Source organism: Oxyura jamaicensis, chromosome Z (assembly GCF_011077185.1).
Source record: "Oxyura jamaicensis isolate SHBP4307 breed ruddy duck chromosome Z, BPBGC_Ojam_1.0, whole genome shotgun sequence".
NCBI classification, from domain to species: domain Eukaryota; kingdom Metazoa; phylum Chordata; class Aves; order Anseriformes; family Anatidae; genus Oxyura; species Oxyura jamaicensis.
The window spans coordinates 71,622,173-71,641,889 of NC_048926.1; the positions used below are offsets into that span (position 1 = coordinate 71,622,173).

General features: G+C 39.4%; 1 protein-coding gene across 18 annotated transcripts in view; it reads left to right on the forward strand.

The window, feature by feature from the left end:
- ELAVL2 (ELAV like RNA binding protein 2) overlaps positions 1–19,717 on the forward strand; it is a 96,475-nt gene that overhangs the window by 69,946 nt on the left and 6,812 nt on the right. For all 18 annotated transcript variants that reach the window (XM_035309544.1, XM_035309543.1, XM_035309547.1 and 15 more), the window contains one exon: positions 17,085–17,238. In XM_035309544.1, the coding sequence (XP_035165435.1) occupies positions 17,085–17,238 (154 nt within the window). The remainder of the gene's footprint in view (positions 1–17,084; positions 17,239–19,717) is intronic.

Sequence of the window (19,717 nt, forward strand, 5' to 3'; positions counted from 1 at the left end):
AATGTTGAAAGGAAAAAGATGATATACAGAGAATCAATCCAAACTTCCCAAATCAAAAATATTCCTTACAGGGGGGTTCTGGTGACTTGACTTGATGTTCCCAGCATATGACTTCTTGGTCATCTTTTAGTTTACAGAATCACAGGATGTTAGGGATTGGAAGGGACCTTGAAAGATCATCCAGTCCAATACCCCTGCTGGAGCAGGAACACCTAGATCAGGTCACACAGGAATATGCCCAGGCTTGTTCTGAATGTCTTCAGAGAAGGAGACTCCACAACACCCCTGGGGAGCCTGTTACAGTGCTGTCACACTCACTGTGAAAATGTTTTGTCTTATATTAAAGCAGAACCTCCTATGTTCCAGCTTGCAGCCATTGCCTGTAAGTGATTAATGTAAACATCACTGAATTTCTGCAAGTAGAAATAGATTGTTTAAAAGAAAAGTCTGTGGAAAAAAGTGAAAGTAGATGGAATTGGGGGATGACACTGCTTTTCCTTTCTGGCCTTCCTCATGTGTTAAGGCAAAGTAAACAAAATACATGTAATATGTTTATTTAGAAGAAAGTATCTGTGAATGTTGCTTTTCTCACGTTACATGGCAAATTCTGATTCTACCCATGCTTACTTCAGTTCCATTTCAGCATCTGTTAACGTTAGTGTACATTACCTAGGGAAAGGCTGCTTTACTCCCTTATCACTTCTTGGGTGTAAGCCATATTTTGGGCTAACTTTTCATGACTGGATTCTCCCCATGTACTGTTTAAAGAGGCTGTCTTCACCTCCTTCCACACTGCAGGGGAAGAAGAGGCTAGGAGGATTCCTAATGTGTTTCAGGACTTGAGGTGTTTGTACATGAAACAGCTGCTTCTTCTAGAAGACCTGGGATGTCTGTGCGGCTGTGAGTTGAGAGAATCTATCAAGGATGTGTGCCTTTCATCTCTGAACCAGTACAAATAACCGGTCTACTGGGAGTCACTCTACGTCACGTATACCTGTGATCAGTCCAGAGGCTAGGCTGAACAGAAATAAAGTTCCTTTGCATATGAACATCTTGGGTGGACAGTTTCTGAGCTTCCAAGACCAGGACCTTTGCAGAGCCTTCTTACAGTTCAGACACCACAGTGTTTCTATTTGTCTGTAGTTCATACCTCCATGTAGTGGCTGAAGTGAGAGCATTCCCTCTTGGAGGGAATTGTCCTGATTCCAGTCTATGGTGTTCTGTATTGGGTGCATGACAGGTTCATCTGAGCCATTACTTCTTTTCTACAATCACTAGTTATATTCCTCCATCCCTAAAAGGGCTGCCACCTACTGTTCTTTTGAAGTAAAATGTACTCAAACCACACATTTGCAGATTGCTGGCTTATGTTTTTCTGTGTGGTTAGCAACATTAAAAGCTATTACTTCCTACCTTTATAGAAGGAAGGCTGTCCTTTGGAAAGCTTTATGAAATACTTGTAAGTTGGGTTATTTGTATGGCAGGTAGCCTATGAATTTTGGGCTTCAATGAATTACACAATTTAAGCGTGAAATCAAACTGTATCAGAGGAGTGAAATACTTGCTTTGGCTTCTTTTTGGAAGAAGCCACTGCTGGAAAGTACTTTTTCACTGGCTCTTAAATAGAACAGAAAACATGGATTTCTGTGCCTTGAATGATCTTTCTGCTTACCCATTTGCTTGTTCATTGATTTGGTCTTTGTTTTTTTCATTTGTTTTGTCCTGAAAAGATTGGTTCTTCCCAAATCTGAAAAGCTCAAACAGCATGCAAGTGTCACTGTTCCTTTCACAAAGGAATATGAAAATTTTGTTAGCTTGTTTTCTGCATGGGAGGAGGGAGATCCTCAGTGATTTTTCCTGCCCTCATTCCTGGGAAAGCTCCATCAAAAAGACTCAGATTAATTTACTGTGAGGTTATCTGTGTGGCATTATCTTTCGGTGTGTTGTAAATGCCTTCAATGCTAACAAGTCTAAAAAAGAATGGGCAAACATATGTCCTGTACTTGAACTGGTACAGAGCTGTGTAAGATCCTGAATAAGAGGCAGCTTTTAATATCAGTTGGGGCTACCAGGAGGAGATGAGAAAGCCTCAGTTTGGCTTTTGTCTGTGGATACCAGGGTGTATGAATGATGGATGTGGTCTTTGGTGGATCAGAGCTCCCAAGGGACACAGCTGATGGTGTAACACAGTGTTTGTTTCCCCCTCACAAAGTGAAGTAGGGCCGAGGAATTTCCATCTGTCCACCCTGCAGCTTTCCAGCATGAGAGAGCCTGAAGCAGCAGAGCCTCTCTGTACAGGAGCTGGCAGATAGCTTTCTTAGTTCTTAATGCTGGTGATAAGTGTATAGGCATGTATGGAAATCTGCAGTGAAGAGGGGAAAAATGGTTTGGCCTAGCTATTATCCTTTTTTTTATAAGATAGCATTGATTATCTGTCTTGTACCTAGCTAGTCCTTCTTAAATATCAAAAAATCAAATTTAGTAAGGCTTCTTCCTCTTAAAAGGTTTTTTTTTTATTATTTTCTTGACTATTGGAGTGTTTACATGGGTAATTACCACCTGTCAGGGGAATAGATATTTAAATATTTTATCTAAAGTATTAAATCTGTAGGTTTTCCTCCCACTCCTTCATAGCTTTGCATGTGTTTAAAAAACAGCCTTAACATGTAACATAATACCATAATGTTACATAAATAGTAGGAAGCTGTAAGAAAGTTTGACAAATTATTTGGCTACATGCATCAGTCCTACTTTGCCATTGTTGTCACCTAGTTAACTGCCCTACTGTAGAAAGCTGTGTAATTAAAAACAGCTAGTTATGAATTTAACAGAGTGAATACTGAGCTATTGGTTTTACACATGCCCAAAAAAGTGCAGTTCAGCAAGGGGATACTTGAATCATGTCATGCCACAATTCTGATAATGTCCTCTGAGTCAGCATGTGCTTAAAACTTGGCTTTATGATGTGCAAATTTACCTGGTGCTGTGAACCATTATTTAGACTTACAGTAACTCATTTAAGGGAATCATCCTCAATCTTAGCTGCTTAAGGTCTCCACCTTTGTGAACATGTACCTCTGATAGTATTCTTGAAAAGCACTTCATAGGATATATAAAAGAAATGCAGAATAAAGAAGCATACTAGTATTATTTCTATATTTGTGCAGCAGAAAAAAAGATTGAGATTGTTTCTTTTCTAACATTGATATTTTAGGAGAAAACTTTGGTAGCGTCACTTCCTATATTATTTTTTTCATTGATATCTGGAGAGCAATGAAATACATGTGAATTGACTAAAAAGTCCATTAAAATACCAGGGGGCAAGAGCTGTGAAGGTGAGAGAAACCCTCTTTACCTCCTCAATTTTATTCTTACAGCAGTAAATGACATTGATCTAGTGAGTGGCAAAAGGAGATCCTGTTTGAAGGTTTAATTTAAGCTAGTGAATTTTATTGATGCTATCAATCAGCAGAGATTCAGAGAAGGGGCACGGTGCCAGACCATTTAATGGTCTTGACAGGGTAATTAAATACCTCAGGATGTATTCTCAGGGTAAAATTGAAGTGCTGCAGCAGAGCAATGTGTCTTCGAACAAAGGTAAAGGCTTTTTTTTTTTTAGCCTTATGTTTCCGAAGGAATTATATAAATGGTAATTATACCATCTTTTTGCTATGTTATAGTTAAAGCTTTGACAGCATTTCCATTTAAAACCCCCACCTCTCCCCATCGAACACAGGTCTTTTACCTACCAGGTAAAATTTGTTCTTCACTGGAACTCAAATCCCTTCAGACTTTGAATGTTACTTAGCTGGCTTATGCTGGGCGCTTATTTTTCATGTTGCTGAGTAACACTGAGAGGAGCATTCACTTGTGAATGCATGTTGCTGTCTCTTCCTGTAAACCATGCTAAGGACACACAGTTCTTCACTAATGCCTAACTACTCCAAGCAAGGTAACTCAGCATGTCAGACTGAACTTCAGAATGTGCTCATCTCTCCTGCAATTGCCTACCTTGTTTCCCAGTTGGTCCCCAGATGGGCTCTGTCACACCTGATCAGTTCTTGCAGGAGCTTGCTGCTGCTTTCCCAGTGAGAGGGTCCCTCAGACCAGTGCAACTCACCTGAAGACTGCTGAGCAGGTTTGCAGCTGATTGTGCGGTGGTTCCTTTCTGAGCTTGCGCAGGTGGTGTGATGTCTGGCACAAAAGTGGATGTGTTAGAAGGGGCACAAAGTACTCCTGGGGCTGAAGGAAGACTGAAAATTGCTCAAGAGCTGAGCTCTAAGCATCAAGAGAAATCAACAAAAACTGTATGTTACTACTGGGACACCAATACTACATCTTCCTGTCTTCTTCCCTCCCCATGCTATGGAAAGTCCTTGAAGTAAGAATATGGCTTTTCTGCATGTGTCCCATGTATTAAAATTGCCAAATATGGAGATCTGTTTTTGCTTTTTAAAAATTGGAATACTTGTTTTCTCCATAAGAAAATACAGATTTTACAATAACATTGCTGTTATTGTAAAATACAGATGTACTTCAGAAATCATGGATGCCTTATGAAGAACTCATTGACCTCCAGTAATCAGTTAGTGACTTTTGATGTTAAATATCAACTGTAGATACCTCATTCATGCAGTTTACAGTTTTTTTTCCTGAAAGGCTTCGTAGATTCAGATGTTCCATAGAAGCATTAACAATGTCAATGGATATGTGGTTGTTTGCATTTCTGCAAGGAGTTTGTGGAATGAGTAATGCAGATGTGCTGGCCATTTGGAGAAAAGCCAGAGTTAGGAGTCCGAGTGTTTTATTTGTTGTCTTTTCTTTGTACTTATATTCAAAGTTTTAAGTGATTCCTCAACTTAAAGACACTGATATGACTACAGGTTTTAAATCTTCCACACTACAGTCCCTCTAAAGGCACAGCTATCAGCAGAATTGCAGTTCTGTGATTATAGTGCATAATTCTCATCTAATTTTATTGTTGAAAAACATCAGTGAATTTAAGTACCTTCTCTTATAGTAGCATGATAAACTTCTTGTAGTACAGCGTTTTACCTACATTACCTTAAGGACTTCTGAGAAAACCTCTGATTCTGTTTTTGTCCTTAACAGGATTTCATTTTTTTTTATTACTAATTTACATATGCTATTGCACGTGTCATTTGGTGAGCAGAAACAATTCGTATCTCTTGTAGCTGTTTCAGACCAAGTTTTCTGAAAACCTATTTCTGGTGCTCCTTTGTGGTAGAAATAGCAGTAGTTTTGTAGGTCTCATAAGAGTATGTTGTGTTTAATCAGTTAAATCCTAAGGAGGACTCCTGGTCTTCTTCTTTTATATAAAGACTGGTGTTAAGTAAGTAAAAACAGCACAACATAGGAATTGAGGCTGCTGAAGTACAATGTCAGGTTATAGCTGACTTTGTTTATGTGTTGAATTCTGTATTTTAACACTATATTAACACTATTCCCCATCCACTCTTTCCTTAAAGTAGAATAAATGTATTTGGAATTGCATGTGGATTACAAAACTAAAATTGTAGTAGAATGAGTTTAAGGCCTTTCAAACCCAAGGTATCATACCTGTCCTTTCTGATCTTAACATTTAAAGCAAACACCACCTTTTGTCTTCATCTGTCATTCATTACTGATGGAATCTAAAAAGCAAAATCACTGTACCCTTTGCAAGGTCAGCCTTCGTGGACAGTTTATGTAAAATGCTTTGAGCCATCCTTGCAGAACTTGGTAACCATTGTTCAGAGGTTGGCTTTGGCTTGGCTGTTCATCTTTTTCTCTCACACTGCCTCTCTGAGAGCACAAATGCAGCTTTTGCTTAAGCCGACAGTATTCTGAATAACGTGATACATTCTTATACCAAGCTCCTTCTCTAAACAAGGTCAAAGACAACTTTTGACTGCTTTTTTTCTGTAATGTTTTAAAGTCCCCATTTGGTTCTGTGGCGTACTACTAGGAGTGTGTGATCCTAGCCAGGATCTGGAGGAAAAAAAAAGGTCATGAAAAATCGTAAGGGATCTAGGATTTTTGTTAGGGCTCTTAATGCATATTCCTAATTTGTTGCTGACGTTTCCAAGTTTTTTTTTTTTTTTCAGAGAACTGGTATAACCATAGAAGAATACAAGATACCAGAACAGCACAGTGCTTAAATGCAACATCAACTTGATCTGCCGTTGCTTGCTGAGTCACTTATCACTTCTTGCATGAAGCAAATTCAGATACCTTTGACATTGCTGTTTACAGAAAACTTGTTTATAAATTGGAAGACAAGCCATGTTGCTCATGATAATTGTGGAATAGAAAATTGCTTTTTGGTAGCTACTGAAAGTCAGAACAGGCCTGCTGATCTAAATGAAACACTTCTACTACTCAAAGAAAACTTGTGTTGCTTGTAAATGGCTTTAATAGTCACAGTGTACTGTAGTTGCCAGTCTTTTCTGGTGATTTATAGAATATAGAACAGTATAAATCATTTTGGAGTGTGCTTATTTATTTACTGGAAACTGCTACATAGAGAAGGACACATGAAATCCCATAAGGGCATCATGACTGTTGCTCTTTCAAATGAAGCTTGGTTCTCTTGGATAACAGTGTCACCAAGGCTGTGAGACTGATCAAGAATAAAGGCAACCTGAATGAAAAGCAAAGGGCGTCCATCTAGCTGGGAACTCTGAACTAGTCATAGGTGGGACTGGGTCCCTTAGAGCTCCTCTTGATACAGTACCTCTTACAGGCAGGTTGTTGCTATGTGTGTTGAATTTGATACCATTATTGATTAGTAGTGATGAAAAGAAAGGCTGTGTACTGTTCAAAGACTCTGTGCTTAATGGCTGGTTTGGCAGTTACAGAAAAGAGTTGGTGACTCACTTGACACAAGACCAAGGGTTGGTCTTAACTATGTCAACATGATGGCTCAGATGCTGTACAGTCTCTTAACTGTATGAAAAATGATCTTGTTTTCTCAAGGAGGTATTTCTGTACTTCATTTCAAGATACTCTTCGGAATAGTACTGTGAAGAAATGCTTCATAGACTAGAGAATTCCAAACAAGATGCTTCATCACAAGGGATTGATTCTGGGCTTTCTCAATCTGGTTGTATTTGTCTCATTGCTTGCTGTCTTAAGCCTTCACAGTCTTCTCATCCAAATGACACTTGCTCATCATCTGAGTTCCTTGTAAAACTTACTTCTCTGTGCTGAACTTGCTGTTGCATCTGCTTTAATAATTAAATTATGCTTCGTTTTGAAGAAATCACAAAAGAGGAAGAGTGCATTAAAATGTCCAGCTGGGATTTAGAGCCAGAGTTGAAACCAGATTTTTCGTTGGATTTCATGCTGATGCAAATAATCTGTTGCTAGCCTTGTTTTGCAATGGTGCTCTGACATGTCTGCTGCCCACTGGGTAAAGCAGGGTCTGCTGAGCGTGGGCTGTGTTGCAGGAGAGCAGAGCAAGTAAAGTAGCTGCAGTGGTTTTGCTGACTGGCAGGAGTCAAACACAATCTCATTATATGGTCAAAGAGGAATGAAAGTACAAAACGCTTTCAGTAGTCTCTGCTCGTGAGCACCAGTGGCCACTGTTATATATCAATGGCATTCTTCTTTTCAGTAACAAATTTGAAAATGGCTGTAGCCTCAGATGCTGGGGACCTCATATCTAGTATTCATACACTGCATTAACATGCCCAAGAGTGAAGATCATAAATATGTAAAGGTGGAAGATTTCCAGTGAGCAGTTACTTAAAAATTGCTGCAAGAGACTTGATCCGTAAGGAGACTTCACATCCTTTAAATGAAAGAGAAAGTGCAGACATTATTTTTTTTTTTAAGAAGCACATGCCTGGTTTATACCCCCCCACCTAGAACCATGTTGAGTATGCATTTGTGAGTCTTAAGTGTAGTGTGGTTTTAGTTGATACGTCAGAAAGTGTTGTCTTGATGAAATAATTCCAGTTTGAAAGAAATTTATAAAAATAAAGGTGGTGCTTTGGTTTGGTCACACTTGTGCAAACTAACGTATCAGTAACCCCTTTGAACTTATTTTAGGCCTGCTTGTGAGGAAAATGGAGCTGCAGCACTGTTACTGCTGGGCTGTTGATTCAGACATGCCAAGAGCTGCCTTGGTCAGTGTAGCTTATTAGGTGTCTGGGCTGGGGTTTGTCAAGAATGGGTAGCGCTGACATGATCTTTGTGCTGTGATATCCTGAGAGAATCATTAACATTGTGGGTCAGTGTTTTCACACAGATGTCTGTGTGAAGTGTAGCCCCCTCTGACCATGATCCCTCAGTAGTTACTACTTTGTGGCTGGTTGTGGTTCCAATTGTCTGTTTTCTGAAGGAACAGACTGACAGCTTGGTCCATTTGTGCCCTCTGCCGAGCGGGCAGGGAAGGGACACGAATCCCAGAACTGACCTCAAGGCTGCAATTCTGGCACTGTCTATAGATGGCAGTCCCCATGAGATGTGGACTAAAATAACAAAACCTCTTCTGATTGTAGTATTGAAAGTCTGTTACTTCTGTGCGTGTTTTTTTTTTGAAGACATCATTACAGGATGATCTGTAAAAGCACAGGCAGAATTAGATACGGTCCTTTTTATCAGCTTACACAGATGGGCGAAGTTGAATTTAGTTGAATGTTTTTGTAGACTGTTTTTGTAGTTCCTAAGAGTTTAAGTTGCCTTAACAGGAGGAAGTCTATTGTCTCCACTTTGCTCACACAAACAAATGCTGGTGCAAGCTTGCACCAGTGACTTAAATTTGGTGTTTAACTAGGAAGTCTTGTGTATACTGGGAGGCCTTCAACCTCTGGCCTTCAACCTCTGGTTGGAATGGAACTATTTTTCATTTGAGTGGAGACAAGGTAAACTTGATGAATATACAGCAATGTACTCTCCTATTTCAGACAACCTTTTACTGGCTAGTGACAGCTGAGATAAGGCTCAGCCTCTGCTTTGTGCTTCAGCATTTTATTGGAAATCAAGAAGAAGAGTCATGGCATCTCATACTAATTTAAGTGAAGGTTAAGAACACAATGGTCTGAGAATGTTGCCATTACAGAAGTAGTTATTGGTCTTTATTGTGCTTGCCAAGAGGGCTTATATTGTAATGTATTCCTCTTAACCAATATACATCTGTCTGGTTTGCAGGAGTGGTTAACCCATGTTTGTCTGCACAGACTTTGTGTAGTCTGAGTTTTTTTCCACTGAAACAAGCTTTTAGAAAGAATTGGATACTACCTATAAGGCAGTGTTGATAGTTTACCTTGGAAGTTGCTGAATATAAACACATACAGAAGTCCTGATATTGATATTTAAAGATATCAGATATAAAAACTTCCAATAATCCCTTAAGCAGAGTGTTTTAGAATTTAGTATCAGTTTTTCTAAAGTTCTTGCAGGCAATAAAATCTTTCAAGCAATAAGAAATCTCTATGCTACTAAGAGGTTATACGTTAGGAGGAAGTAGAGTAAGGTATCTAACAGTAGTAACAAATGGTAAGAAACTGACTCACATTTTTAGGGACTGGGTCTTTCTTCTCTTTGGTGACTAATTTAACCTGCTAGCTTTCATGGCTTTAAGTGGAAAATCAATTCATCTTGATATTGAAGTAGAAATGTCAAATTTCTACTTTTTTATTCTAAAAAAAGTAGTTTATTTATTCTAAATATAGAAATATTAAAACAGTGAAAATACTTCAGTTTCTTATTGTAATGTTTGCATTTCTAGAAGTAAGTCTTTCCTACTAGCAGTAATGGAAAATTCCAGTAAAACCGTTTTTAAATGGTTCTTTACAGAGCAGCTATCTTCACTGCTAGGCAGCATGTGTTGTCATTAAATACTTATAGCTGGGCTTTCTGGCTGCTTCTTGTATCACATTGTGTTCAATAGTTCTGGCATTGCATAACCTTAATGTTTATTAATAAAGTATTCACTTGTTGAAATAGCAGTGGAAGTAATATCTTAGCACAGCTGTTAATTCAGTGCATATGTATATTGCATGACAAGAATGAATCTAGAATGATCAAGTAATTACTGAGCTAGCAAACAGAGTGAGATGAATCTGGAGAATCTCTGCTTTAAATCTTACAAATGAATTAGTTGGACTTTGACATCAATAATGAATAGAAACAATATATCTCATGCCATGCAAGTTTTTTTTTCATGGGAATTAATTTTCTTATGTTTTGTAGCATCTGTGGAGGACTTGGAGGATGTGAGGTTGGACTAGGTGATCTTGGAGGTCTCTTCCAACCTGGATGATTCTGTGATCCTTGTTTAATGACGCTGACTTGCAGTAATCACAATTCACTAGTAATGGTTTGCCAGAGAAAAAGCTCAATTTCAGTTCTATTGGGTTTTTGAAGTTTGGGTTTCAGTTTCCTGCCTGGTCAGAATTTCAGGTGGCTAACAAAACATCTAGAGATGGTGTTTGGATATTGATCCTGATGTATTAATTTCTGTTTGTATGTTACTCCTGTAACTGATCTGCACAGATGCCAGTAAGCATCAGTCAGACAGGAGTACTCCCTGAGATACTTGCCACATAAGGAAATTTGTATTTGGTATATGTTCTTAGATGTGGAATACTTCAAAGACTTAAAAGACTATTTAAGACTTATTTTAAAGTTTGTCATATATTGTTACACAATCACAGAGTGGCTGAGGTTGGAGGTACCTCTGAAAGTTACTGATCAACCTCCTGCTCAGAGCAGAGTCACCTCAAGCAGGTTACCCAGGACTGTGAGTCTTCATCCCTGGGGATGTTCATAACCCAACTGGACAATCAGTATCTTCTGATGCTTGACCACCCTTGATCATACAAATGTTTTATTATAGAATGAAATCTACATGGAATTTCCAGGTAGTTTGCTTCACCAGTGTTTGTGTCCATTGCTTCTTGTCCTGTTTTTTGATACCACAGTGAAGAGTCTGGATCCAGCTTTACTACCATCATTAGGTAGTTAGGGACAAGATCCTACTGATCTGCCTTTTCTCCAGACTGAGCAATCCCAGCTCTCTCAGCCTCCTCTTGCATCAGAGATATGCTGGTCCTTAAATCACATTTGTGGCCCTTCATTGGACTGAGATATATAAATATCTCTTATACAGTCTACAGCTCTGGACTCCTGCACCAGAATTATCTCAGCCCTAAGTAGAGGGGAAGGATCACATCCCTTGAGGTGCTGATAATAATTCTCCTAACACAGCCCTGGATGCTGTTGGCCATCTTTGTCGCAAGCTCACATTTTGTTGGCTTATGGTCAGAATGCTATCCACCAGGACTCCACGGCCCTCTGCAGAGCTGCTTTTCAGCCAGTTGGCTACTGGTATGTACTGGAACATGGAGTTATTCCTGCCCGAAAGAGGACTTAGCTTTTCTTGTTGTTGATCTTTAGGAGTTTTTCCAGTCTGGTTGAGGTCTCTCTGAGTGACAAGCACAACCCCCTGGCATATCAGCCACTCATCCCATTTTGTATAATTTGCAAAATTGCTGAAGGTACACTCTGCCCAATCACCCAGGTTACTAATGAAGATCCTCGCTGTATTGATGGAGGCCAATGACTAGCCTACAGCTGGACATAATGACAGTGATCACAATCCACAGATCCTGGCAATTTAGCCAGTTTTTAGCCTCCCTCACTTAACTTGTTTTCTAGTATCTACTACGTACACTTCAGTGTTACTGTGTCTTTTGTCTATAAAGATGTTACGGGAGAGCATCAAAGGTCTTACTAAAGTTGGGATAAACATTGACCATCTCTCATTTTCCACCATGGCAAATAATATCATTTTACAAGACTATTCAGTTGGTTATACATGATTGCCCCTTTTGAAATAGTCAGCATGGATTTGTAGTCACCTCTTCTTGTTCAGGTAACTGGAATAGATTTCCATGATTAGTTACTCCATTGCCTTCTAGGACTGACTGGCCTGTAGTTTGCCAAAGAGCAAGAGTTCCTTGCTCTTGAAGGTGGGTGATGAATCCGTACTCCTAGTCCTTGGAAACCTTCTGTGTTCCCTGTGACCTTTCAAGGATAACTGAGTTGTGCTGCAGTGACATCCACCAGCTCCCTCAGCTTTGTGGGTGCAAACTTTCAGGTTCCGTGGACTTACCTGTCTGGTTTAAATTTTCTTCAGTGTTACATTTTGCTGAGGATAAGTATTCCTTGTTCCAGACTTTCTACTAGGTATGCTTTGCCTGAAGGCCTGTTTTGATAGTAAAAACTGAGGTGAGGCAGGCATTGAGCACTCTATCCTCTTCTATGTCTCCAGTCAGCAATTCTCCAGCCTTGTTCACAGTGGGTGTCTCGTCTTTCCACAGGGAGTCTCCCTCAGGTGTCCCTTGGTCCCTTCTCCTCATGCTGCTGCAGGGCTCTGGCTCCACAGCCCTGACACCCATCAGGGCTTTCTCCCGTTATAGCATCCAAGTGCACAGCCTACTCTGCAGAAGCTGAACTGGAAGTAGAGAATGAGCTGCTCAAAGCCCTCAGTACCCAGGCTCCTCCTAGTGAGAGTCTCCCCACTCTGAAGGTAGCTAGCCTCCAGGCCTTCATTCTTGAAGAGAAGATCACCTTGAAGAGACAATAGATGTTTCCTCTCTTTCCCAGGCTATCTGTCTTGCCATATTGGTGATGTTTTTGCAGTGTGTTGCTGGCTTGTGTCCCGTTGTGCAGCAGAATGCAAAAGGCAAGTGGCAGAGAAAGAGAGGTAGCTCTAGCATATGATATTGCTTGGTTTGTGAGTAAGAAGGGCAGACTTTCATTACATTCTCTGCACTGCTGAACTTGAACTGCTGCTCACGCAGATATTGTGAAATAGCTATTTGTTCCTAGCCTACTTTAGCACCACTGAAATGGAGGAGACATGCAGTACTGCTGCACAGGTCACTGAACTGCCTTAAGGTTTTTCTTTACTAGGGCTTCTTATGCATCTTCCTCTCTTCTTATAAAGAACACAACCCTAATTTCTGCTTACTTTGTTTTATTCTATTTAATGTGTTGTATCAAAATGTCTTTGGCAGTTAGCAGTAGGCAGATGGATGGAAAGTCCACTTACTGCTTCAGGTTGCTTAGAAAATGTAGCTGTTTAATATATCAACAGCTGTAGAACTGTGTCTAGGTAGTCTGGTTTGAATCTGGGAAAACAGCAGCATCCTGAAGTATGTCCTAGGGGGGTTCAGTAGGCCTTTCAGTATCTTCTATTCATACTTTTTTTGTTGTGTCTGAAAGCAGCTTACAGGGCTTATGTTCCACAAACTCTGTTCTGCAAGCTGAAAAGATGCATGCTTAGAAAACTGATGGGTGATTGCACAGCTTTCTTCTTAAATGATAGTCACTTTTACTTCTTTCTCTATCTGTTGCTCTCTCCCAGGAGTTCCAGCTTCTCCTCAGAGTGCTTGAACAAATGCAAACTTGTCTGGCAGCTTAAGTCAGACTAGATAGAACAGTTTTTTGGCATATCTCAACTGCGGAGAGAATGAAAAACTGGAGATAAAACTGTTCCAGTGATCCATGCAGCTATGCATCTTTTTCATCTAGTTTAATTAAAACTAGAACCTGTCCTTCCCTACTTCCATTGGCGTCAAATTCTATACTGTTAACAGTTCATTGCGTTCAGTTACCAAACAGACTTTGTTGCAATGTACTTCTATCATGTGCTAATAGTGCTAAATTTTGGGGGGTAGAAGGGTTGATTTTGAAAACAGACGTGAACTCAGCTGGTCAGAAATACTTGTTTTTGTTAAGTGGGGATTTTATTGTGTCTAGGCCTAGATCTGTCTCCATTCTCTGGTCTTGGGTCTCCTTAAGGTATTTCTGCCAAGTGTGGCATGGAGCTCTTTCTTGAAGAAGATCATAGTCAGCATCAGCAATCCTTCATTCCTTAGTTGTTGTATTTTTCTGCCTCTTGAGTAGCCAGCATGCTGTGTTCTGTCCTTTGTCTGAATGCAGGAAAGCTTCATTCTATCAGTTTTTCTGCCTCCAGCTTACCTTACTGGCTGTGTACCAGGAAATATCATAAGCATATACTTCTGCTTGCAGAAAAGTAGGAAAAAATCAAGATCTAAAAACTGTTTCTTAAATACAGCTGTATGCAGTGTGAAGGTTGGATATACAGAGTAAAAAGAAGAATTCAGCGTTAAATGCAATTACTGGGCAAGTATTGAGCTTTGGCTGCACAGCCATATGAAGGTAGCAGATTTACCACTTCCAGAAGAAATTTTTTTACCAAATTTGTGTTTATATACTTTTGCACAGAACTGACAATTGGGCATTTCACCCAGCTGCCAGAAAATCTGCCATACAGCTGGTTGCTGAAGTCTTATTCCTATTCTGTTTCTCTGAATTGCAATACCTTGCTTGCCTCTCACCTTCATTTTTGTAGTTCCACTCATTATACTTGACTTTTCAAATACTCATCAGAAGAAAGTGTGTGGTTGATTATGCAAAAACAGTTCAAAGAAATAACAGTAGGATGTCTCCATTTCTTTTCATGAAAGAACTAATGTTGCTGATCAGACTTGAATTGCATTATTAAGTCTGCTCTAGCAAGCTTTAGCAAATCAGTTGTTTGCATCTCTGGTAGGGCATGTTAAGGTCCTGTTAAACCTCTCACTGGTCTCATGAAAAACGCTTCTGTCACACAGGATGTGGTTCACATAATGGTTCACATAGTTAATGTGGTTACTCTTCTCTTAATATTTGTCTGACCTCTCATACCCAAGTTATGAGACTCCATCATTGCTGTAATTTACAGGGAAGTGCTGCATGCTATGTCGATAAAGAGCTTGTATGATGCATAATCAGCTTTTACTACAATTGTGATAATTAGAGGCTTATGCAAGGTTTTGTCTTGAACGCCTCTGTTGTGTTTATCTGACTCTATGTAGTGGTTCATACTACGTTCCAGGAATAATTCTATATTGACTTTTAGTAGAATATTCACCACTTATGCTTTTAGATGGCAAAAACTGAGTCAAAATCAGAAACTTTAATCTTTTCAGTTCCTAGCTAGCCTAGAAAATGAACTATTACTTTTTCTTTACAGTGTACCTGAAGAAAAAATATTTTTGAAGAAAGAGCTTACTAGAAATAACCCTTGTCAGTGTGTATCACTGGATGATAGAGGAGCTTTGTGTGATGTGGAAAGCTGAGACAAAGATTTGTCGGAAGTGACACAGCAGCTTCTTGCAGATGTCAGGCATCTTTTTACAGTATTTGGTGGGGTGTTTTTTGTTTAACACTTTGCATCAGGGGCATTGAATCTCTTGAATCTCTTTTTGCTAAAGAAGGGACTGTGGCTTGTTATCTGACATCTTGATGGTGGTAATTTTTATCAGCTCTTCTGTGGACAGTTCCCCGGTATATGTTTCTAAGAACAATTATTTAAAAAAATTAAAAACAAAAGAGGGGACAGCATATAGAGGAAAGAGGACTGAGTACTCTTTAGTTGAGTGCATTCAGATCCAGTGGAGAATAAATCCTGCTATAGTGAAGAGGAGTTGAAACGAATTGAGGAAAAAGAAGATTAATGTTCCTGCTTTGTGAAACTGGAAACTGATAGCTTTTTTGTTATAATTAAACTTGCACACTCCATAAAGCAAATGAGGAGAAAGGACTGTGCTTATTCCCAGCTGCCTGTGTTGACACAAGTGTTTAGTTCTTACGTGTCTCATGTTAAAGAGCAAGGTGCTGCTGCTCACAGGGTCCTGTCTTGAGTGTCTTATGTTGGACAGCTATGAGTTTCCTAGATGAGCCCCATTCAGCCAGCTTACCTTGCCGAAAGCCTCTGTGTAGAAGGTTGGGTGATAAAAACAATGTTCAGAGTACGGCTTGTTTAGTCACTGAGACACTCTATCCCAGTTGCTGTTTGTTTTGCTTCCATGGGAGTCTTACAGTTCACTGATATGTACTGAACTGAAATGGGGGAAGGATTTGAAAACAAATGCAAGAGGATTAGGCAGAAGATAGGTTTACAGAGTTAAATTCTAGCTGACTAGAAGCAGCTGATCCTACGCTGTAGTGGGGAAAGAGGTTAAATCTGACTACTTCTTGAGTCTCAAATCTGACTTCTCCTTGAGTCTCCTTTCACTGTACTTTTGTACACCAAATAAAATACTTCGGCCCATCCTTTTCCACAAGCATGGACATCCAATTACAGTCTTTCCTGTAACAGAGATAAGTCTTGTACAGACTGTGAGGGGTACTGAACTGTTCAACTCTGTGGCATGCATTTAAGGATTGAAGAATCTAATGGATAATCTTATAAAGTACTTGACAGGCATTTTTGAGGCAGCAGGTAAAAATTCCGGTCCAAAAGGACCTGGGAGCCTCACTGGTACTTGGCGTGACCTCTCTGTTGCTGAAGTTGGTGATCTGCTGAATAGTCCAAGCATGTAGAATCACAGAACATCCTGAGTAGGAAAGGACCTGCACAAGGATCGTTGAGTCCAACTCCTTGCCCCACACAGCCACATTAAACCATATGTCTGAGAGTTGTAGCTCTGCACCCAAGCCTTCTGCTACACATTCTTAGGGCTATAAATGAAGTAGTGGAATTTATCTTGTTCTTGTGAGTGACTCTGTCATTTGATGGTGAGCTCAATACATTTACAGTGGGCACAGTTAGCACTTAAATACTTTAAAACCTCTAAAAGTGCTTTGGACTATCTTTATGACCTAGAAATCAAAACAAAATCTACATAGTGTATTTTTTTGTTTTAATGGTAATTAAAAGAAAAACCTTTTGTTAGATCTTAAATCTTTCTATAATCTTAAAATAACTGAAAAAGAACAGTTCTCTACCAAGACTTGTATATACCTAGCTTTTCTACCTTATTTATAAATAGTGCTTGAAGTTATGATTTATATCTGAGTTCATGTAGGCAACTTATGCATCATCAGTGTTGCATTCCTTTGGTAGCGTTACAGCAGTCGTCACCAAAAGCCACTTAACTCTCACTGCAAGGTAACTTTTGGCTGACCTTAATAAATCACACTGTCCTGACATACCACAGTGTTCTATTTCAATTGTTTTAGAAGTGTTCCAATTTCTAGCTGCTTTATGTTCTTTCTAGGTTTCCTATGCGCGACCAAGTTCAGCTTCTATCAGAGATGCAAATTTGTATGTCAGTGGACTTACCAAAACAATGACCCAGAAAGAACTGGAGCAGCTCTTTTCCCAATATGGACGCATTATTACTTCACGTATCCTAGTTGACCAAGTTACTGGTAAGTATGCAGTTTTGTTCTCATGCTCTTGTTCTTGGACTGGCAGTTTGAAAAATGTACTGCCTTTTAGTACAATGGTCTTGTCTCTAGAATGTATGAAAGGTGTACGTGGGCCAGATAATGCAGTTTTCTGCTAGAATTGTTCATAAATATGCATGGACAAAAATAGATTGGAGTGAACTGAGCCACCTTGAGTCATTTCCATCCTGAAAGTGCAGGTTTGAAGCCTGTTTCATGGCTTGTATTAAATTTACAGCTGCTATAATCTTCCTTTCCAAGCTGCTGTGTGAAAATAGTCCCCATGCTCTTTAAGAAATGCTATTAAGCACTTCTATAAAAAAAAAAAAAAAGAAATGCGCAGCTGGTTCTCTGCTAGGATTACAAAAGACCTGGATAGTAATTGCTGTTAAGACTGTTTTCAAGGTTGCCTCATTAACTTTAGGTATACTGAAGAACATGAACTTTGAGTTCTTCAGAAGCAGATTAATTCTGTCCTTAGCAGTGTCTTAAAGAATCATAGAATCGTTCAGATTGGAAAAGACCTTTAAGATCATCAAATCCAACCAGCAACCTAACACTACCAAGTCCACCACTAAATCATGTCCCCTGAGCTCTGCATACACATCTCCTAAATATCTCTAGGGATGACAACTGTACCATTTCCCAGGGCAGCCTGTTCCAATGCCTAACCAGAAGTAAGATCTAGTAGGTTATTTGCATTTTTACAGTATGTTTAAACTAGTATAGACTAGTAAATGGGTGTCAATGACACTCTGGGATTGCTCTTCAGACTAAACACATTTTTGCTGTGCATTCATCCTGGCTCAAACTGCTGATGTTGAGGACCTTTAACTCTTTGCCTCACCTGCTTCCAGTGGATTTGTTCCAAAAATAAGCAATCAGGTGAAATGCCTGGGTCATCACATAAGTATGGAGTTATTGAGGGTACTAAGCAGAATAGAAAGGAGGAGGGCTCTCAGAACTCAAATCTCAAAAAAAAAAAAAAAAAAAAAAATTTGCTGGGGGAGGAAGGGGGCAATTCCTTATTCCTTAACTCATAATTATTCTGAGTGATAAGTTAGTTTAGATATATTTTTATAGTTGCACCTTTCCAAAGTCATGTCATTGTGGTTGACAAAGAGCTTTCAGCCATAGGAAGTCAAAGTTCTCAAACGACCTTACTTTGAATTTGTTATACATACGTTATCTGACACTTGGCTGAACTGTAGTTGACTGCACATGCACTTCTTTACAATTGTGTTTTAACAAATCTCAATATTGACACACTGGTGTGTGTAGAGAGGGAGAGAAAGAAAAGTTAAATGTCAAATAGTGACTTGCAGAACAAGCAGATTTGCTGGACAAATTTCCAGTCTGTTTGACGAATATTTACAGTATGCTTTTGATACTGATCCACAGAAAGGGTGGGATTTTACGTGGTCCAAATAAGTAAATTTAAACTTACAGAAGTGTGTACTATAGTTCTAAGCACCCACAAATCCTAATATGAGCACAGTAGTTCTTTGGCATAGATTGTTGTTCAGGTTTAAGCTTTTCTCCAAGTCACTAAGAAGGTGGAAGAAAGAAGGGTATGAATAATAAGGTTGTGACAAAACCTGACAGATGAAAAATGCAAAGTTGAGGCTGTGACACTTGTCTCTAAAGCTTTCTTACACTTGTTCATTGTCACTTTGATTTAAATTGTCATTGTTTATGAACAGAGTATATTTCTTGCCATTAATGTCTTTCTAAAGTGAGGATAAGCTTCTCATGTTCCTGATTATGAAGGGAAACGTTAGAGGCCTCTAAATGGGTTCAGGAATGTTATAACAAAGCACACAACCAAGTAGTGTTAGCCATAGAAGTTTTACTGGTAATTGGTGCAAGTATTAACACCTCAGTGTGTTCATATTCAAGTCACAGTGTAAGGCTTCGAGTTGTAATGTTCCTAAGACCTTCCATAAATACTTGATCTCCTTGCATGTTGTCTCTGACTTGCCTGTATGCAGGAAGTATCTACGACCCAAAAAAACTGCTTCCTTCAGAAACATCCCCTACAAAAGTATGTGGTGAAATATTTAAACTGAGCCTTCACTTACAGAAACAAACATGCCCTAATACAACAAGGCTGTAACCCACATTACTGCAACCTAAAACCCACATAGGTCTTAGTGGTTTAGCATATATGCTCCAAAGTGAACTTTAAGGGATGCTGCAGCAGAACATAAACATTCCTCCCTGTTAGGGAGAAGACTAAGCCATGTACAAAACCTCTGTAAATATAGACACGGCCGAGTAGCATTAATTAAATGCTACCGTGCAGGCTGTTCTGGGTTCACCTCCTCCATCCATCCAAAATCAGTTTTGGGATATCCCTTTGGCTCCTGTTGTTTCAGTTGCTGTGTCACTGTTTTTCAGCCTTCCAAGCTCTTTCTAACCGGGGTATCTTATATAACTTTAAAAAATAAATTAACCCTCC